At 47.7% G+C, this 22,371-nt stretch overlaps 1 protein-coding gene across 1 annotated transcript; it reads left to right on the top strand.

Annotated features, from left to right (window-relative positions):
- Nucleotides 1-17,968: 17,968 nt before the first annotated feature.
- On the top strand, nt 17,969-21,450 carry LOC135975795 (uncharacterized). The gene is made up of 2 exons (XM_065568293.1): nt 17,969-20,096; nt 20,792-21,450. The coding sequence occupies exons 1-2, from the start codon at nt 19,700-19,702 to the stop codon at nt 21,262-21,264; spliced, it is 870 nt and encodes a 289-aa protein (XP_065424365.1). The 5' UTR covers nt 17,969-19,699; the 3' UTR covers nt 21,265-21,450.
- Nucleotides 21,451-22,371: the final 921 nt, after the last annotated feature.

Below are 22,371 nucleotides of genomic sequence, written 5' to 3'. Positions count from 1 at the left end.
TAAACTTGTTTCTCCTCAGTAAAACTCCACCCTATAGTTATGATGTGGTGCTTTTTGTTTGGTTTTTAATTGCAGTAAAATCTGAGAGACAAGCATGTAAAAAAATCCATAAAACATGGATTAAGACACTAGGGGCACAGATAATGGCTTCAGTCTATTTAATTATGCCCTGGGACAGGTTCCAAGGTACCAGACCACTACATATCTGTGCTATATTAAACTGGTTGTATTAGTATTAGTTACTTGTTCTATAGTAGCATCTAGGGGCACTGTGCTAGGGGACTGTGCAAACATACAGCATAAAGATGACAGAGAGCCGACAATCTAGGTATGTATCAAGCCTCTTGAGATGGATGGAATTGACAAGTGGGACTGGGGTTGTTATGAAGATTACTGATTTAAATGCCCCCTGCATATCTCTTCATGGAGACAGAAAATGAGAGCAACATTTTAGAGACAGGCAATAATATTCAAAATGTGTTGAGGTTCTACCTCTGCCACTCACTGTGTGGCTTTGGATTTGGTAAGTCATCTATAAAATAGGGATGATCATATTTGTCTGCCGCATCAGGATATTACAAATTTAATTAGCCCTTGTAAAGTATTTGAAACTGCTGGATGAAAGGTGCTGTCTGAGTGCAAAGTACTGTAATGATATATTCTCCAACAGTTGCTTGCTTAGGACTCGATCACAGGGAAATATGACTCAATGCCAGAATTTAAGCCATTGTCCAAACATATCCTTCTGGCTCATCATTGAAATGAGTTCTCTGAGAACACTTGATCCTGTATATTAAAACTAATATGTTCACTGTGGATTTGATCCAAAACCCATTGAAGTCAATAGCAACCTTCCATTGGCTTCAGTGAGCTCTGGTTAAGGTGGTGAGTGACAGCTGAACACTTGTTTATTGTTCTCATGGAGGTCAAAATAGCTTTAGGTGTTGCAAAACTAGTTCAAGTTTGTGAGTCTTTTTCTGCCTGGAATTTCAACCTGTGTTTTTGGGGGAAGGTTACCAAGCGTGTTCCAATTTAAAAACAAATGCGTTTTTTCTAGTTAAAGGAAAGCTCAGGTTGTATACTACCTGTCAAAGGGTCCTTCTAAAACTGGGAGATGAGTGGCTTCCATATGGTATTAATACAGTATTCATAAAAAGAAAGAAATTGAACAAAAAGGGAGCAGAGAAGGAGAGAGAAAAAAATCCAAAGAAACTTATGAATTTTTGGAATCTTTTGATTTTTTTCTCTCCCCTTCTCTGCTCCCTTTTTGTTCAATTTTTCTTTCTTTCTTTCTCCTTGTTCTCTATACCATTTTTCACCATTTCTTGTTCCTTTGGAGGTTTAGATATGATTTATTTTTAAATTTATCTCTGGAATATAAGCCACTACTTTGAACCGTTTATGATTTTTTTTATTATTATTTCTGCTGCATCTGTTCCCTCTGCACATATATTCAATTCTTTAAAGAGCCAGTCCAAGAAGGAATGTAAAGAGAGATGGGAAAAACCAAATGCAAGCAAAGGCTGTCACATTACGATCATAAACCTTAGAACTTTGCAGTTTCAACCCCCTGTATCGATGTTGTTATTTTTTGTGTTATGGTAACAGGTTCCTCAACTGAATCAGAGCCCCAGTGTTCTTGTGCTGTACAAACCCGTGGTATGAGAGTCCTCGCCACTAAAATCGAAATAGCACAAAAACCAGAATGAGATGAAGTGACCTGCCTAAAATCACACACACAGTCGGTGATCAAGCCAAAATCTCCTTATTCTCAGGCCAGCACCTTCACCACACAATCAACGTTCATGCCTAAACTAGTTCACCTTCACATCTTGTGAGCTAAACTGTCCCCATGTTATAGGTGAGGCAATTGCAGCTCCCACTTGGGAGGTGACGGTGCTCAGCACCCCTGAAAATTAGGCCATAGGTGATTTGCACAAAACTACACAACAAATCAGTAGCAGAGACAAGATTCGAGCTCTGAAGTTTCCAAATCTGGTCCCTGAGCTCAATCCACAAAATCACATTCTCTCCAGATTAATTGACGGGCGTGGAGTAATCTCATGGGATAGAAGAGGATTTATAGCTGCTGTTAGATGGGTGGGGGAAGCAGGCAGGAGGAGAGATTTGAAATCCCTTTTGAAATTCAAACAGCCATGAAACACCCAACCCAGTGTGTTTTATTGTCTTTTAATTGAACAGTATCCTATGTTTTTCTCATCTGGCAGCAGGCCAATGCTTAGAATATTTAAAGAGACAAGGTGGCTGTGGTAATATCTTTCATTGGATCAACTTCTGTTGGTGAAAGAGACAAGCTTTATGCATAGGCGTGCGCACGGGGTGTGCCGGGTGTGTCTGGGCACACCCTAATGCAGGGGTGGGCAAATGGCCCCCCTCTCCAGGCGCGGCAAGCCGCAGGGTCTGTGCTCCCCGGCCAGAGCGCCTGGCCGAGCACAGCAAGCTGCCGGCCTCTCCCCCACCTTTCTCCCTCCCCATGAGTCCTGCCGCCGCATGCAGCGCTCTGGGGGCCGGGGCTACACGGTCCCGTGGGGCAGGGTTTGGCTCCGCGGGGAGGCAGTTACCTCCCCCTCTCCTGGAGCCATGCTGCCCCGTGTGCAGTGCTCTGGGGGCCAGGGCTGCGCGCGCTCCTGCGGGGCAGTGTTTGGCTCTGCGGGGAGGCTAGGAGCCTCATCTCATGCCATGGTAAGGAGTCCGGGGCCAGGGGGTTGGATAAGTGGGGGGGGGAGTCAGGGGACAGGGAGCAGGGTGGGTTCGATGGGGTTGGGATCCCGGGCGGGAGTGTTAGGGGGTAGGAGGGTCTCTGAAGGGGGCAATCAGGGAGCGGGGGGATTGGATGGAGCATGGGAGTCCCGGGGTCTGTCAGGGGGTGGGGGGTAGATAGGGGTCAGGGGACAGGGAGCAAGGAGGGTCCTGGGGGAGCAGTTAGGGTGGGGGGCTCTGGAGGGGGTGGTCATGGGACAAGGAGCTGGGGGGGATTGGATGAGTTGGGAGTTCTGGGGAGGCTGTCAGGAGGCAGGGGTGTGGAGAGGGGTTGGGAGAGGCAGGGAGCAGAGGGGGTTGGATGGGTCGGGAGTTCTGGGGGTCTTGTCAGGGGGCGGGGAGCGGTTGGATAGGCATGGGAGTGGATAAAGGTCGGGGCAGTCAGGGGACAGGTAGGGTCCTAGGGGGGCAGTCAGGGGACAAGGAGCAGGGAGGCTTAGATAGGGGGTGGGGTCCTGGGGGGCAGTTAGGAGCAGGGGTCCCAGTAGGGGACAAGGAGCAGGGGGGTTGGGGGTTCTGAGGGTGGCAGTCAGGGGGCAGGAAGTAGGAGGGAATGGATGGGGCGGGGCTAGGGCGGGGCTCCCTGGGTGCACACCCTAATGAAATGGGCTGCGCAAGCCTATGGCTTTATGTCTATACTGCCCACGTTACAGCGCGGCCACAGCAGCATTGTGACGTGGGCAGTGTAGACATGCTTCATCGCCGGCGATAAAGAAAAAACACCCCAAATGAACGGTGGTAGCTAAAGTGCTGTCTGTACTGACGCTTTTCAGTGCTAAAACTTTTGTCTCAGGGGGATGTTTTTTCACACCCCCGAATGACTAAAGTTTTAGCGCTGAAAGTGGCAGTGTAGACACAGCCTACGTTTACACAGAGCTCTTCTTCCGGCCTGGGAAAGGTACTCCCAGTGGCACAGCTAAATGCAAGATGGAACAGATTGTTAAACACAGGGAGTTAACACATGTTAGAAGAAACCATTCAAGGTGAAGTGGGCAGTTGACACCGCAGCAGTCATAGAAAACACTTGAAAAACCTGGAACGCCAGCACCAGCAGTTTCTTTGGAAGTTCCTCAACATAAAGTGGGAGGATCATTGCACTAATGTTTGTGTCCTCACAGAGGTCAACATCTTCAGTGTTGAGGCCCTGATTATCCAGCACTAGCTGAGGTGGAACAGGTACTGTGGGCGCATGCCTGATGTACACTTACTAAAACAACCGCTGTATACCCAGCTCACCAAAGGATAAAGGAAATGGGGAGGCCAAAAGAAACGCTTTAAAGACACCCTCAAGATAAACATCAAGAGATGTGGCATCCACACCACACACTGGGAGACAGCAACCCAGGATAGGGAATAACTGGCGAAGACCTGTCAGAGAAGGAATGTCCACTTTTGAGGACAATCGCCTTGCCCTGGTCACAGAAAAATGCCAGAAAAGAAAGGAAAGACAACAGTCACGTGGCAATCGCGGGCCAACCCTGTCTTCCAACACCACCTCCAATGTCTGCCTATGAGCCTGTGGCTCAAGGATCGGCCTCCTCGGCCACCAAACTTTTGTCTTTCGTGTGTGTGTTTTAACACCTCTGAACAACAAAAGTTTTGTCTTTCAGTTGCCAGTGTAGACCAAGCCTATGTCTTATAAGAATGTATTTAGTATTTAGACTCTATGAAATGCTTGTAAGTTGCTGCATGGCATTAATCTCCCTTGTAATATCTCTATTTCAGGCTTTAAGATAATATGTAAGTTTTGAAAATGTTTGCCCTAAACTTGTGAACCCAGGCATGGGAATCATTCCCCCTTCCACTCAGAAGGATGATCAAAATCAGTTGGGTCATGAAGAATCTTTGCAATGCAAAGGATTGGTTAGGGCCCTGTTGTACTTGGGAAAGACACTTTGAATAGACAGATCACTAAAACTCTGTTACTCTTAGGATTTAGAAGGTAACTCACTGCTGTGTGTATGTTTCCTTACTTTAACCTGTAAATAACTCCTATTTCTCTTTCTTAGTTAAAAAAAACAAACCTTTAGATAGTTTATTACAGGATTGGTTACAAGCGTCTTTGGTGTAAGATCTAGGATACCAATTGATCTGGGAGTAAGTGACTGATCTCTTGGGACTGGAAGCAGCCTGAACGTGGTGTGATTTTTGGTGAAAGTGACCAATTATTACTAAGTCAAGTTTGTCTGGATGGCAAGATAGACTGGAGAGTCACTATAAGGGGACTGTCTGATTCCACAGTAAGACTGTTATAGTGATCCAGTAGTTCACATTTGTTACTGGCTTGGTGAAATCCATAGACACACCACCAGTTTGGAGCATCTGCCCTGGTTTTGCCCGTCTGCCCTGCGGCAGGCACTCACGGTCGTGAGCCACTCCAGACATTCATTTTATTGGAGAAATGCATGAATAATAGTGGATCTCTGAGACTAATACTACCAGGGCATCCTATTGTCAGGCCTGGGCAAGCTTAGCTTTGCTAATGTTCCTGGCTTCTGCAAGCCCCGCTCCCCACCCACACACTATCACAGCCCTGGGTCTCTCAAGCACAGTTTTCCAATTATGCAAAATTTAGGCTCTAACCCAGCGGTAGGCAACCTGTGGCACGCATGCCGAAGGTGGCACGCGAGCTGATTTTCAGTGGCACTCACACTGCCTGGGTCCTGGCCACCGGTCCGGGGGGCTCTGCATTTTAATTTAGTTTTAAATGAAGCTTCTGAAACATTTTAAAAACCTTATTTGCTTTACATACAACAATAGTTTAGTTATATATTATAGACTTATAGAAAGAGACCTTCTAAAAATGTTAAAATGTATTATTGGCACGCGAAACCTTAAATCAGAGTGAATAAATGAAGACTCGGCACACCGCTGCTGAAAGGTTGCTGACCCCTGATCTAAGCCAACAGCTTCTAAAGAGACCAGCACCAGCTGACGTATTATTTAACTGGTAATGGGCTTAACTCTCCCACAAGCTGGGTTGCGGGTGGGTGTGGTTTGAGACAGATTGGGGAAATAGAAAATGAAACAAAGCGTTCTTTAAACATTAAAGTTTGGTGGCTTTGTTGTACTATACAGTGCAATCTCACCTAATTTATTCGGATACCCCTCGTGCTACATTGTGCTAGATTTGCTCAGCCTAATAGCCTGGACGCGAACATGGTAAGAAGCACTTGTAACCATTAATATATTATGTCATTCTCTTTTTAAATGGATTTGATTAGATCTGGCGTTCCTAATCCGGGCTCAACAAGCAGCCATGTTGCTTACAAGCTATGCCATTTGTGACTTCAATTGTGCCAGAGCCCAGCAGAAGGTGCTGTAAAGCAGGTTCCAATCTGTATTAAAATTGGTTTAACAGTCAGACGAAAGATTTCAGCGGCTAATATTCTATCATTCACCATTCTATTAAAATATCAGCGTTCTCCTGCAGGGTTGTTAAGTGACTGTACCAACAATTCACTTGTTTAATATTATTTTCCATAGCAATCCCACACAATGACATCTCTACATCTGGTGGAAAAAACGTAAGTGTATTTTGTGAAGGGAATAAAATAGTTTTGTTCACAGGTTCTGATGAAACTTTTCCTTTAATTTTGGTGTGTTTGGGGGGGGAAACCTCACTTTCGCCAAACTTTTTTTCCCATTGGAAAAAAGGGAATAGGAAGGGGAATGAAAAAAATAGGAGAAAGTGCATGTTTCCCCTGCCACTGAAACAACTGTGTTGTTTTTTTTAAAAAAAGGAAATTTTGCATTTTAAAATTTTCTGTCAATAACCAAATCCTGTTCACAAAAACCTGGACCCCACCTCCACTGCTGTGCTCAGAATCTGATTGATTGATGCTTTTGACCGGAACTTATACCACCTTGTGTAGCAAGCTGTTCAGAGGCCACAAACTAACTAGGGTTAAACTGGGTAGGCATTTGAATGGGAGATCATTAAATACACCTAGGTGTTACAGGACATTGTGTTGCTGATTCATACATTCCATGGCCAGAAGGGACCATTATGATATCGAGTCTGACCTCCCATATAACACAGGCCATAGAACTTCCCCAAAATAATTTCTAGAGCAGATCTTTTAGAAAAATATCCAATCTTGATTTTAAAATTGTCTGTGATGGAGAATCCAGCACGCCCTCTGGTATATTGTTCCAATTAATGATCCTCACTTAAAAATATACACCTTATTTCCAGTCTGAATCTGTCTAGCTTCAACTTCCAGCCATTGGACTGTATTAGACCTTTCCCTGCTAGATTGAAGAGCGCATTATTAAATACTTGTACCTCATGTAGATAACTTTAGACTGTCGTCAAGTCATCCCTTAACCTTTTCTTTGTTAAGCTAAATAAATTGAGCTCCTTGAGTCTATCACATGTTGTCTAATCCCTTAATCATTCTCCTGGCTCTTTTCTGAACACTCTCCAGTTTATCAACATCCTTCTTGAGTTGTGGGCACCAGAACTGGACACAGTATTCCAGCAGTAGTCGCACCAGTGTCATACATAGACGTAAAATAACCTCTCTGCTTCTACTTGAGATTCTTCTATTTATGCATCCCAGGATGGCATTAGCTCTTTTGCCCTCAACATCACATGGGGGGCTCATGTTCAACTGATTATCTACCATGACCCCCAAATCTTTTTCAGTGTCACAGGTTCCTTTGCTGATGTTTTTTTCTATGAAGCAGAAATCCATCTTAAGTACTTGTATGACGTCCAGCACCTACAATCCTTAATGTATTTATCCTCAAAACATCCCTGTGAGATAGGGTCAGGGCCGGCGCAACCCATTAGGCGACCTAGGCAGTCACCTAGGGCACTAACATTTGGGGGGTGGCGACCACGGTGGCCGGATCTTCCGCCACCTCTGTCAGGGGCGGCATTTTGGGGGCGGGACCTTCCGCCGCCTAGGGCGGCAAAAAAGCTGGCGGTGCTCCTGGATAGGGTAATCCTATTATCCTCATTTTACAGGCAGGAAATTGAGGCCCAGCACGACTAAGATCCAGACCTTCAGAGGTACTTAAGTGCCTAACTCCCATTGAAAGTGACTTGGCCAAGGTTATACAGGAAGTGTGCAGCAAAGCAAGGAATTGAAGCTGGGTCTCTCATGGCATAGGTTAGCACACCAAGCAATGGACCATCCTTCCTCTTTACTCAGTGATGGCAGAGAACACTCTTCTGTTAGAAGTTGAGGGCAACTCAGCACCTCTTTGGGACATCACACCAAAGGTCTGGCAACATGTGGTCATTTAAAGATGCAATGGCGTTTTCCCAAGAATTAGGGCATTCACCTGGTTACGTGTTATTGAGTCATTCTGCTGACTCAGATGGTCCCTTCGGTTTCAACAGGCAGTGGCATTCTTCACTTCCTGTCCTAAAATGTTGTCAGCTATAGCTGTCTGCTGTTAAACAGATGCAGCTGGAAAGAAAATGGATGGATGAAGTGATTTTTATATATCTCTTACTCACCTCATACTTCACAGCAGTATTAGCGGGGGAGGGGGCTTCATTACCAGTGTCTGCAAAGCACTTGATGCTAGTGATGAGAAGGACCCCCAGAGATATAAAGTGTTCATCATTATGATTATTTACTACTCTAGTGTCACAGCTGTGCATAGTACTTTATAGTAAGAAGAGATGCTCCCCATCCCTGAGGTAGGCCAGATTCTTCCAGGCTTAGCCACAATGAGTAGTGCTTGACTTAATGACATGTCCCATTGAAATCAAGGGCCCAGGTCTTCAAAGGTCTGACTGTGCTAAGAAGCAGAGGCACTGACTCCATGGGTGCTCCGGGGCTGGAGCGCCCACGGAAAAAAAAATAGTGGGTGCTCAGCACTCACCAGCCACTTGCCGATCAGCTGTTCAGAGCGGGCAGGAGGTGCTGGGGAGAGGGGGAGAAGCAGGGGCAGGAAGAGACGGAGCGAGGGAGGAGGCGGAACTGGGGCAGGAAGAGGCGGAGTAAGGGAGGAGCCGGGGCAGGAAGAGGTGGAGTGAGGGAGGAGCTGGGGCAAGAAGAGGCGGAGCGAGGAAGGAGCCGTGGCAGGAAGAGGCGGAGCGAGGGAGGAGCCGGGGCAGGAAGAGGCGGCGCGAGGGAGGAGGCGGAGCCGGGCCAGGAAGAGGCGGAGCGAGGGAGGAGCTGGGGCAAGAAGAGGCGGAGTGACGGAGGAGCTGGGGCAGGAAGAGGCGGACCGACGGAGGAGCCGGGGCAGGAAGAGGTGGAGTGAGGGAGGAGCCGGGGCAGGAAGAGGCAGAGCGAGGGAGGAGCCGGGGCAAGAAGAGGCGGAGCGAGGGAGGAGCCGGGGCAAGAAGAGGCGGAGCGAGGGAGGAGCCGGGGCAAGAAGAGGCGGAGCGAGGGAGGAGCCGGGGCAGGAAGAGGCAGAGCGAGGGAGGAGCCGGGGCAGGAAGAGGCAGAGCGAGGGAGGAGCCGGGGCAGGAAGAGGCGGAGTGACGGAGGAGCCGGGGCAGGAAGAGGTGGAGTGAGGGAGGAGCTGGGGCAGGAAGAGGCGAAGTGAGGGAGGAGCCGGGGCAGGAAGAGGCGGAGTGAGGGAGGAGCTGGGGCAAGAAGAGGCGGAGCGAGGGAGGAGGCAAAGCCAGGGCAGGAAGAGGCGGAGTGAGAGTTGGGCCTTGGGGGAAGAGGCAGAGTGGGGGCAGGGCCTCGGGGCGGACGGGGGTGTGTGGAGCACCCGCCCAGAAAAATGGAAGTTGGCGCCTGGTGATTGCATGGGCCACAAACCGTTTTGAAATTGGGAGTGAAATCACCCTTCAAGTACCGGAACTGTCAGGATAAATTAATCACCTGAGACAAAAGTGCTTGGGAACCCACCCAGGAGTGTTCGACTGGGTGGGCAGAGGAGCTTTTGCTGAGTAATGTTTTGGGTAAAGCATGGGTGTGGGCGAGCGAAAGCAGAACACCTAGATACTGAGCCCAGAGGGAACACTCCGAGAGAGGCAGAAGGCAAGAAAGCCAGGCAGCAGCTGGCGAGCACAGAGACCCTGGGGAAAGCTAGAGAAAGAGGTTTGGGGTCAGTTAGCTAAAAAGGCCTGGGGCTGTAGACTAAGAAAATGCTCATTTTTTCTTGGTTCTTCCTCCACTTGTACATCCCTTGTAAATAAACAAGACTGTATCAGACAAAATACCAGACCCCATCAATTTCTACTTCCAGCTGGAACGTTCCCAGGGCCCCAAACTTCAACTAGCTGCTCGGGTCAAAGAGGGGCAACAGATTTAGGTGCTTAATTCCCGTTTAAATCAATGGGTGTAGGTTCCTAAGTACCCTTTGAGGATCTGTGCCCTGGGGTCTCCCTACAAGGTAGGGAGGAAGGATGGGCAATATCAGGCCCTGAGTTTGGAACAAAATTGTTAGATTCAATTTTTTTCATGCTAGTAACATTTTAGATCAGGTTCAGGAGCTGGAGTAGACAGCACAAGAGAGAAGGTTAATGGTCAGAGGCTAGCCATAAGGACAGGTTTCAGGGTAGCAGTCGTGTTAGTCTGTATTCTCAAAAAGAACAGGAGTACTTGTGGCACCTTAGAGACTAACAAATTTATTAGAGCATAAGCTTTCGTGGGCTACAACCCACTTCTTCGGATGCATATAGAGTGAAACATATATTGAGGAGATATATATACACACATACAGAGAGCATGAACAGGTGGGAGTTGTCTTACCAACTCTGAGAGGCCAATTAAGTAAGAGGAAAAAAAACTTTTGAAGTGATAATCAAGATAGCCCAGTACAGACAGTTTGATAAGAAGCAAGTGTGAGAATACTTACAAGGGGAGATAGATTCAATGTTTGTAATGGCTCAGCCATTCCCAGTCCTTATTCAATCCTGAGTTGATTGTGTCTAGTTTGCATATCAATTCCAGCTCAGCAGTCTCTCGTTGGAGTCTGTTTTTGAAGTTTTTCTGTTGTAAGATAGCCACCCGCAGGTCTGTCATAGAATGACCAGACAGGTTAAAGTGTTGTCCCACTGGTTTTTGAGTATTATGATTCCTGATGTCAGATTTGTGTCCATTAATTCTTTTGAGGAGACACTGTCCGGTTTGGCCAATGTACATGGCAGAGGGGCATTGCTGGCACATGATGGCATATATCACATTGGTAGATGTGCAGGTGAACGAGCCCCTGATGGTATGGCTGATGTGATTAGGCCCTATGATAATGTCACTTGAATAGATATGTGGACAGAGTTGGCATCGGGCTTTGTTACAAGGATAGGTTCCTGGGTCAGTGTTTTTGTTCAATGATGTGTGGTTACTGGTGAGTATTTGCTTTAGGTTGGGGGGTTGTCTGTAAGCGAGGACAGGTCTGTCTCCCAAGACCTGTGAGAGTAAAGGATCATCTTTCAGGATAGGTTGTAGATCTCTGATGATGCGCTGCAGAGGTTTTAGTTGGGGGCTGAAGGTGACAGCTAGAGGTGTTCTGTTATTTTCTTTGTTGGGCCTGTCTTGTAGGAGGTGACATCTGGGTACTCGTCTGGCTCTGTCAATCTGTTTTTTCACTTCAGCAGGTGGGTATTGTAGTTTTAAGAATGCTTGATAGAGATCTTGTAGGTGCTTGTCTCTATCTGAGGGATTAGAGCAAATGCGGTTATATCTTAGAGCTTGGCTGTAGACAATGGACCATGTGGTGTGTCCTGGATGGAAGCTGGAGGCATGTAGGTAAGTGTAGCGGTCAGTAGGTTTCCGGTATAGGGTGGTATTTATGTGACCATCGCTTATTAGCACAGTAGTGTCCAGGAAATGGACCACTTGTGTGAACTGATCTCACACTTGCTTCTTATCAAACTGTCTGTACTGAGCTATCTTGATTATCACTTCAAAAGTTTTTTTTCCTCTTACTTAATTGGCCTCTCGAGATGGTAAGACAACTCCCACCTGTTCATGCTCTCTGTATGTGTGTATATATATCTCCTCAATATATGTTTCACTCTATATGCATCCGAAGAAGTGGGTTGTAGCCCACGAAAGCTTATGCTCTAATAAATTTGTTAGTCTCTAAGGTGCCACAAGTACTCCTGTTCTTTTTTAGCCATAAGGAGTTCATTTTCAGGAGCAGGATGGCAAGAGTGCTTGGTGGTTATTATGGTGGGAATGATGTAATGATAGGAATGAATCTATTAGTAATTATGATCATTAGTCTGCTAATTACCATTATTATTAACTTGATTTTCTAGATTGTTGGGCTGACCAAAATGGGAGCAATTTAACTTTAAGACCTTTTTAGCCACAGCTACAAAGATGAAAGGGTTTGTGCAGTTGTACAACTTCATCGATAAGTTTCCCAAGCACATAACTTTATGCAGCCGCTGACTCTTTGCTTCTACTCACGCAGGTTTTGTGAAAAAGAGAAGAAGGGAGCTTGAGGTATACAGCTATGAGAAGAATCGTACAGCGGTCTATGAAAAAGCTGGAATAAGGTGGGGAACACTTCTCCGTTTAAAAAGGATTCAAAAGAGATCAGTGTCGTTTTAGTCTATTCGTTCAAACAGACCAACCACCCTTGAGAGTAGGTAGAATGTTGCCCTAAGTCAAACTTTTGTCAAGGTTAATTGAAGACGTGAATTGTCCCTGATGGCTTTGAAGATGCCATTGCAACAGATCACAGAACATCTAAGATGCTTGAAATCTGCAGGCTGAGGCCAGAGGTTATGATAAAGAAGTGAGGAGAAAGACTTGGCTTGGATGAAGGTAGCAGGTGCACTTAAGGAAAGACTCTCTGAGTTCATGCTGGGTTCCTTGAGTCTCTGGACTCAAAGATGTCTCCTGGTGAGTTTAGAATCCTGTATATTTTACCTGTCTGGAAAGCAAGTCCATTAAGTGACTCACTCTCTGCTAAGACCTGAAAGGAAGACCACCGGCTCCAATAGCAGGAGACGCTGCCATTTGACCCAAAGGTCCCTTTCCATTAAGTCATAGTAGTTTGCTGTCTTTCCGAGCTGCCAGAGAACAGGACGGATGCCTGCATCCTCCATTTTAACAAAGCCTATGACCCCAGGAACAAAAAGCTGTTCCTGTGAAATGAATGCAAACTGCGCGGTGCTTTACAGCATCAGACGCAACAGAGGGAGTGTGTCAAACCATGCACCTGGCACTAGCATAAAGAATCTGTGTCTCTGCCGAGGTATTAACCAAGGATTTCTAAGTAAAAGTGAATGGGCTGAATGCTGACTGTGACTTACAGGATTTCACAAGGTGCACATGAGAACAGACATTGGCACATACCATACGTGTGCCAATTTGATAACAACACCTTTTGTTACCTGGCTTTACTAGAACCTTTTGTTATTCCTCTCAGGACTCAGTGCTACCAGGGAAGTGCCAGCTGCTTTGTGTTTATACGTGTTTTTATTTCAGTGTTCTCTTTTGTTCCTAACGCCCTGTTTGAAGCTTGGAAAGAAAACAGTTTGGTTTTGTGCCTCCGAGCGTAGACTGAAGCAACGTGATTTGGTAAAAGGAACACTAGGTTGAAATGCAGGGGGCCAGATTCTAGAACCACTCGCACGCCTGCCTATGGCCCCACCATAGCAGACAACAATTAGCATGCTCCTACATTGTTCCCCTTCCTAGGGTCATGCAGGAGTTGGGGCCAGACCAAATGGAGACAGGAAGGGAGCTGCCAAAGCACTCTGCTCTTGGAGCAGCCCATCTGCAGCCGTGGGGAATCATGAGGCCCTGACCCCATAGATTCCAAGGCCAGAAGAGACATCTGTGGTCACCTAGTCTGATCTCCTGTATAACAAAGGACAGAGACCTGCCCCAAAATAATCCCTAGGGCAGAGCTCATAGGAAAACATCCAAACTTGATTTTAAAAGTGTCAATGATGGAAAACCCACCATGACACTTGGGTTTCCTCCCTTCCCCACTCCTACACTCCGGGATCAGAGTAGATGGGGGCAGCAGAAGGGAATACATTGCTGCTGATATAGGCCAGGAGTAATTTGCTATCCTTACCTGAAAGGAAGGAGAACGCAGGGGAGGAGATGTGACTCAGGATGTGTCTACACTGCAGTTAGACAACGTCGGCTGTCCTGTGCCAGCAGACTTGGGCTTGCAGGTTTCAGGCTAAGGGTTTGTTCAGTGGCAGTGTAGATGTTTGGGCTTGGGCTGGAGCCTGGGATATACTGTCCCTTCACACCCCCTCCAGGATCCTGGGTTCTAGCCCGAGCCTGGATGTCTACACCACAATTAAACAGCCCCTGAGCCCAAGCCCTGGGACTCTGAGTCAACTGTCATGGGCAAGCTGCAGGTTTTTAATACCTACAGAGGGCTGTGTCTGAGTCACAGTAAGTCCAGGGTGCACTGGACGCTCTCCTTTCTCAGAGCTGCAGCTTTTGGCCTGTGTGTGAACAGCCAGTGGGGTCTTCACCCTGCTTAGGACTTTTTGGCTCGACCTGAATACAAATGATATTATAATTATTAATAATGCAGAATACATCGCCCTGAATTCTGCCCCGGGTCCAGTGCATCGGATTAATTCTGTGCATGCTAAACCTGTGGCATATCAGAACTAACCAAATGATGGTGACATAATTTGAACTGGGTAGGAAATTAGTATAAGGCAGGGGTGTCCTTTAGCATTCTTTGCTTTCTGCCATAGGAAAAGTTGCTATCATTCGGCCGAGTGAAGACGGTTGCCAGCTGAAGTCTTTGAAAATGGTGGGTCCTCAGCAGCTGTGAAAAGCCGGTCCAAGGGGTTTACATTTGGGCACCCTAAATCAGTGGCCACATTTGAAAGGGCTGGCCTAACCCTCTCTGCATGTCTGTTTCCCATCTGTAAAATGGGGATAATATTCATCTAGCACGCCTGGGATCTGTGAGGCTTCCTTCATTCATACTTATAAAGAATGAGGAGAACCTCAGTGGAAGGCACTAGACATATGCAATGTATTATTAAATGCTAATGTGTATGTATTTGTTTATAACCTGATTTGTATGTAAACCGGCAAAGCTGTGTGGTGGTGGTTGTTTTTTTTGTCACCCAAAGCATCGCTTCACAAAGGGTCTAAACGACATGCACATTTGTGCAGTGCAAATAGGAAAGCACACACACCACTTTGTATTATGACTGCACCTGGAGGCCCCATCTGGCTCAGAGTCTCATTAGTCCAGATCCTCAAAGGTATTTAGGCTCTGAGCTCCCATTGACATCAATGGGAGTCAGGCACCTCAATACTTTTGAGGATCTGGCCAATGTGCAGGCACTGTACCAAGGCCTAATAAGAGGCGGTGATAAGGAAATGCAACTATTAACACCAGGGGTTAAAAATTAGGAACTTTGGTTCTTAGTCTAGGTCCACACTGCCCTGCCAATTCAGATTATGGGTGTGTGAATAGCTGCACACGCTATAACTTCTCTGTGTGTAGCCCCCAGCCCCTTCCCTTGTGCCTGAGACCCCGCCTCCCCTTCTGTCCCCCCGCCCCCGCAGGAGCCCAAGGCACCCCCACCACGGCCCACGGCCCCAGTGCCGGGCAGCAGCACCCCAGCCCTGGAGCACCGGGCGGCCGGGCAGCGTGGCCGCAGCACCGCCCCAGCGGCAGCCACCCCAAGTCCCTGAGGCAGGCAGGCCGGCCAGCCCCAGCCAGCCTGGGCCAGGGCAGAGCACAAGGAACTTCAGGAGGGAGCCTGGGCATGGAGCATGGGCGGGGCCACACCAGGCTGTTTGGGGAGGCACAGCCTCCCCCAGCCTATGATACCTGCTACCCATGTGTGGATGCTTGCAGGCCTGATCTAAAAGGCTCCTGGTTCACATTACTGTAGTCCTGTTTGAAGAGGATTCTGCTAACGCAAACTAGGAACCTTTCAATTTGTGTCCGCAGTGTCCCCAGGAAGCAGCACAGCCCTTTGGTGTGCACTTCTGGTCACAAACCCCATAGGCCAAACGGCGGGGCAGTGTAGACCAGCCCTTTGCCTCACCTGAGCAATGACAAAAAGCTACTTTGTTTTTTTGGCAAATGAGGAGGTGGTTTCTTGTTTGAAAGGCCGTGTGATCCAGTGGGTAGGACTCTGGATTCGGATTCAGGAGATTTAGGGTCTATTCACAGCTCTGCCAGAGACCTTGGGCACGTAACTGCTTTCCTTACCCTGCCTCCCTTTGTCTGCCTTGTCTCATTAGATTGGGAGAGGCACTGGCTCTCACTCAGTGTTTGTACAGCCCCTAGCACAATGGAGCCCCGATCTTAGTCGGAACCTCTAGACGCTACTGTATTACTACTAATAATAATAATAAATAATAAAATATAAATTGGCATTAGAAGGAGCAAGGCAATCTTAACCACAAGATTTGTATGAGACATGTGACCCTTGATCCTGGAGTTCTTCCTCATTGGACCATCCCATTGATGTCACTGGGGTTGCATACATCTGGTCTCTTAGTCAGCAGTTTTCATTCAAAATGTATCAGAAGTTATAATTAATACAAACAATACTTCTCTTGCTGCATACATTTGCTTCAGCCACTAGAGGGCAGTAAAATGATACAGATTTTTTTACCAGTCAATAGGCTTTTGGTACCTGAACATAATCTTCCCAAATACTCTATGAAGGTATGAATATAGCAAGGAATTGAAGTTATTTTGAGTCCAAGAATCGCCACACTTTAGCTGGCTAAGGGTTCTGGATGTTAAAATACCACCCTAAATGTCTAACGAGGTTTACAGATACTTTTACCTAGGTGAAAGATCTGCATGTGTCTCATGGGCCTGTTGTTCTTGCTTTCCTTTCCCTCAATGAAGCATCCAAAGGCAAGCAGTAATATTGAAGGGCAGCATCAAGGTCTCTTTAATGAAGTTGTAGTGAAGGTGTGTAGCCCGAATACTATATTACTGGACAATAGCTTGAATAAAGGGAAAATGGTTTGTGCATTCAAAAGAGAAGCTAAAACCCAACTCCAAAGCTTTAAAGGGAACAACAAGAAATGGAAAAGAGGGGCCTCTTCAAAATTCACATCTGAGTCCATTTGTTTCCGTACAATTGGATGAATTATTACATGGGTCTGATGTTGTCCGTAATTTCCATTCAGATTCCCCAGAGCTACACTATGGGAAGTCTGCAGCTTGGGAGAACTGGATAATTTCTTTTCCCCAATGGAAGTTTTCCACCAGCAAAGGCTGTTTTGTTGACATTGAAATATTTCATGGGAACAAGTCGATTTCAACGGGGTTCGATGGGAAAACTTTTGAAATTATTTGAAAACAAAATGGCGTATTTCCTTTTGATGTTCTTGTTTTGTTTGTTATATATAGTGTGTTGTGTTGTTATATTATAATGTTTCAACATAGAAATGAACCAAAACGAGCAACTTGAAGTGAACGTTTTGATGAGGACGTGATGATGCTTCTGAATTGAAATATCTCAGAATTTCTACTCCACAAAATATTTTGAGATTTCAACCTTTGGCCTTTAGTTAGGTTGAAAGCAAATTTTGAAATTGCAGACTTTCCCATGGGATGGAATTCCATTTTCTGAGTATCTCTACATCTTGTCTTAGTTATTTGTTGCATTTCTGTAGTGCATTTGATCTCAACTTTTTCTGTATTTTCTGTACCCTTCCTTTCGGCACCTTCTCCCATCTAATTAGGACCGAGCTAGGACCTCTCACTATTCAGCGGTATGGGAAGGCTACCACTGACACCTTTCTGTATCCCCATTGGGAGCCGTGACCCTCCATGTTGGGAGCCCTGTCAGTAGTGCACATTTAACTTGAGATTTCCAAGCTCTTTACAAATATTTCTTGACTAAGTCTCACAAGCCCCTGGAGAAGCGGGTTAATATTACAGTCTCCATTTTTCAGAAGGGGTAGGTGAGGCAAGGTCACCTGTGCCAGCTGGCAATGAGTTGGTAGCAGAGCCAGGAACGTAACCCCAAAAGTCTAATGTTCCTTTTCACTGTAACTTTGCAGAAAGAATTTCAGTACGGAGCACCATTAACACAATTCTCCAATCTGATGTGCGTCTAAATTCAGAAGCCAGAATGCAGAACTTGTCAAAAGATTAATGACAGCATTGTCCCATCTCCTGGGTCTTAAAGCCCTGGGCATGACCATCTGTAGTTCAACATAAGCCCCTGTTGGTGGCAGTATTCTGATTTCAAACCCTGCTGTTTACCAGACTTGAAAGATTAACTTATCGTTTCAGTCCAAACGCTGAAAGAAGCCCATTTTTCATTTGTCTAAGTAGCCCTCCTCTTCTTTCTTAAGCAAGATACCATGCACCAACTGATTACAGCAACTACCAGGAACCGTGCATCAAGAGAACGGCTGATAAATGAGCTGGATAGAGATGGGACTCAGAATATGGTCAATATAAAATTTAAGGTCCAGGCAGGAACCAACCATGCAATTCTTTTAAAATCAGTGGTGTAACTGAGGGTACAATTTAGCCCCGAGCCTTATATAGTGCCACTGGCACCCGTTAATGTTTGGTGACGTCAACCTGCCTTCAGAAAAGCTCTTTCTGTCTCATTCCCACCACAGACACAGACAGGCCTGATTCTCAGCATTGGACTATTGAGCTAATCTCTCAGAAGATCTTACTGGTCTCCTGCTTGATCCCCTCACAGGTTTCAGCACCGCAGACCATCGCATCGCCTCCGGATCAGCAAGCCACAGGAGACCGATCGGTTCTGCAGGGAGAAAAAATCCTGACAGCACACGTGACGTTCCCGGCTTCATAACGTGACAGGCTGGAAAATGCTTTGGGAAAGATAAACGACTTGGCTTTTGAGGCTGCGCCTCTTAAAATAACTAAAACCAGTTTATGGAGAGAAAAAAAGTGGCACTGAGGCTAGAGGAAAATTCCTCGGAGATGATTAGTCTGCCTAAAAGATAAGGGGCAGTTTCTCTCTCTACTTTCAGAGCTTGAATCTTTCATTGCCCTGTTTTCAGAGCTCTAATCAGCAGAAGAAGTTTCTTCCCCCCCGCTTTTTTTATTGCCCCTTATTTATATTGCAACCCTATAATAAATTAATTGTGTTGCCCCCATAAAAGCAATCCCACTTCCAAAACAAACCACCCCGCAGGGGCCTGAAAGCAGCATATGTGGGCTACACGTTGCGGATTTACCGCTATGAAATTATTTTACCAGCAGGCAAAATCCAGTACTTGATGCAAGAAAAGAACCCCCCCACACACGACAAAGAAAAGTGTTCAGGATTTAAAGCACGAAGCTCCTTTAGCTTAACAAAGGAAAGGTTAAGGAGTGACTTGATTACATCAGTTTGTAACAGTGAGGTTAATTAACTACTGGAACAATTTATCAAGGGTCATGGTGGATTCTCCATCAGTGGCAATTTTAAAATGAAGATCTGAGGGGTTTTAAAGGCATGCTATAGGGGAAGGTCTCTGGCCCGTGTTATACAGGAGCTCAGGCCTTGTCTACATTGGCAACTTTCTGCGCAGTAAAGCAGCTTTCTGTGCTGTAACTCCCACGGTGCACACACTGCCAGGTCACGTAGAGCGCAGAAACAGCACAATTGCAGCGCTGTAAAAAAACCATGACGAGGCGTACAGCTTTCTGCGCTGGGCTACAGCGCCGCGGTGCCAGTGTAGACACCCTGGTCGATTACAGTGCTGCGATTGGCCTCCGGGAGATGTCCCACAATGCCTGTTCTTGCCTCTCTGGTCATCGGTTTGAACTCTACTGCCCTGCCCTCAGGTGACCAACTGTGAGCCCCACCCCTTAAATTCCTTGGGAATTTTGAAAGTCCCCTTCCTGTTTGCTCGGTGACGTGTGCAGTGGCCTCAGCGCATCTTTCCAGGTGGCCCTGCCTGCTCCACGCACCAGGCGATCCCCCGCTTGGAGCAATGCTGAGCTGCTGGACCTCATCAGCATTTGGGGAGAGGAGGCTGTCCAGTCCCAGCGGCGCTCCAGCCGTAGGAATTATGACACCTACGGAGAGATTTCTAGATGCATGACAGAAAGGGGCCATGACTGGGACACACTGCAGTGCAGGATCAAAGTGAAGGAGCTGCAGAAGGCCTCCCACAAGGCGCGGGAGGCAAACCGCCGCTCCGGTGCTGCGCCTACGAGCTGCCGGTTCTACAAAGAGCTGGATGCGATACTCGGTGGCGACCCCACCTCCACTGCAAAGGCCACTGTGGATACTTCAGTGGTTCACGTGCTGGTTGAGAGTGGACTAAGCCAGGAGGAGGAAATCTTGGACGAGGATGTGGAGGGGGACCCAGCGGCAGAGGATGACTCGGAGGTCAGAGGTGCAGGCAGCCAGGAGCTCTTCTCTACCCCGGAGGAGGCTAGTCAGTCACAGCTGTCGGATCTTGGCGAAGCACAAACAGGAGAGGAGGCCCCTGGTAAGTGGCTTTGATTTGGGGAATCGCTGAGGCGAGTTGTTGGGGGCAGGAGGGTTGCAGAAAGCAGGCTTGTGTCTGTGTGATGCACGTACCACCACATGCCTAGTCTGAGCGGCGGAACAGGGTGTTGATTGACTCCCTCACTTCACGGGAAGCTGCCTCAAAGATCTCCACGAAACGCTCACGGAGATACTGGGCAATCCGCTGCCACAGGTTCCTCGCCAGAGCTGCTTTGTTTCTTGCCCCATTAACGGTAACTTTCCCGTGCCACTCTGCCATCACTGGGGGGGACCATTGCTGCACACAGGCGAGCCACATAGGGGCCAGGGCGGAAGCCGAAGGCTTGGAGAAGACCCTCCCTTGATTCCCTGCTCACCCTCAGCAGTGAGATGTCTTCCATAATGAACACAGCCTGTGGAAAATGTGGGGACTATAATGATTATAAGCCCCCACCCCCCCACAGTGCTGGCTCTCCCCAAGAGCCACGTGCCCAGTGTACAGTACGGTCCTAGGACACAGATTTCCCCTGCCCCTGCGGTTACTCACCATTCTGGGGGGGGCTTGTGGCTCATGTGTGCTTGCCTGGGGTCAGCCAGTTAGTAACAGGTATGTGAACGGTGGCTGTGTTTTAAATCAGTGGCCTGTGTGGTGCAAACAATACTGCTGCTGTAAAATGTTGCATTTTGGCTTCACAGATGAGACCTTGGGAGCCCAGCCTCCCTCTTTGTTAGCGCCGGCTGAACGGCAGCGCAGAATTAGAAAGTGGCCACGAAAAACTAAAGAGGACTTTCTGCGTGATGTCATGATGCACTCCATGGCTGAAAAACAGGAATTGAAGAAGTGGCAGGACAGCGAGAAGAGGGACCGAAAGGAGAACGTGGCGTGCCAGAACGAAGCCACGGAGCAGCTCTTAAACGTTATGGAGTGCCAAGCGGACACGCTCCAGGTGCTATTAGCACTGCAAACCGAGCAGCTCCGCGCCCACCCACCACTGCAGCCGCTATCGCAAATCTCTTTCCCATGCGCCCCGCCAGACACTGCCAACACACTCTTATCAACCTCCTGGCTCCAGACTGTACCCGCTGCATTCCACTCCTGCCCCGTCACAGTCCAGCCCTGCGGACTCCCAGTACCCACTGCACTCAACACCCATCCCTCTGCAGTTTAGCCCTGCTGAAGTACAGTACCCGCTGCACTATACTCCAAAGAACAAGGTTGCATATCTTTAACTGTCCCGGGACCCCACCTCCTCATGGGACCCTCCCTTCCCCCATCCCCCACAGCGCTGATGTGCTTTTTTGTTTGTCTCTCTCCTCTGGTTGTTGTTCTTAATAAAATAATTATTTTGGTTTGACAGCAATCTTTATTCCATTAACTGAAAGCAAACAGAGCCCTGCAAAGCAACATGCAATTTTCTTAAACCTTCATAGTGCATCATCTGCACCAATCACAATCACCTCCTAGAATTACAAGCGCTGCACTCCCGAGCATAGCAACAAATATTAGTGGATTTCAGCTTCAAAGTGCTGCCTCAAGGCATCCCTGATCCTTACGTCCCCGTGCTGCGCCCCTCTAACAGCCCAGGTCTTTGGCTGTTCAAATTCAGCCTCCAGGCACTGAGCCTCCGCGGTCCAGCCCTGAATGAAGGTTTCACCCTTCCCTTCACAAATATTATGGAGCGTACAGCACGCAGCTATAAGCATAGGAATATTGTCATTGGCCAGGTCCAGCCTCCCATATAGGCAGCACCAGCGGGCCTTTAAACAGCCAAAAGCACACTCAACAGTCATTCTGCACTTGCTCAGCCTGTTGTTGAACTGCTCCTTGCTGTTGTCAAGGTGCCCCGTGTATGGCTTCATAAGCCACAGCATTAAGAGGTAGGCAGGGTCTCTCAGGGTCACAATGGGCATTTCAACTTCCCCGATGGTGATCTTCTGGTCTGGGAAGAAAGTCCCTGTTTGCTGCTTCCTGAACAGGCCAGTGTTCCGAAAGATGCATGCGTCATGCACCTTTCCAGAGCCAGCCTGCACATAGGCAGCGACTCCATGGGTGCTCCAGGGCTGGAGCACCTATGGGGAAAAATTGGTGGGTGCTCTGCACCCACTGCCAGCTCCCCACCCTCCTGCCCCAGCTCACGTCTGCCTCTGCACTGCCTCCTCCCCTGAGTACGCCGCATCCCCGCTTCTCCCCCTAGCTCCTAGCACTTCCCGTCGTGAAACAGCTGTTTCGCGGTGGCACGCGCTGGGAGCGGGGGCAGAGGAGGGGGAACACGGCG

The sequence above is a fragment of the Chrysemys picta genome, chromosome 15, assembly GCF_011386835.1.
Source record: "Chrysemys picta bellii isolate R12L10 chromosome 15, ASM1138683v2, whole genome shotgun sequence".
Classification (NCBI taxonomy): Eukaryota; Metazoa; Chordata; order Testudines; family Emydidae; genus Chrysemys; species Chrysemys picta.
This window is presented reverse-complemented; position numbering and strand designations above follow the sequence as displayed.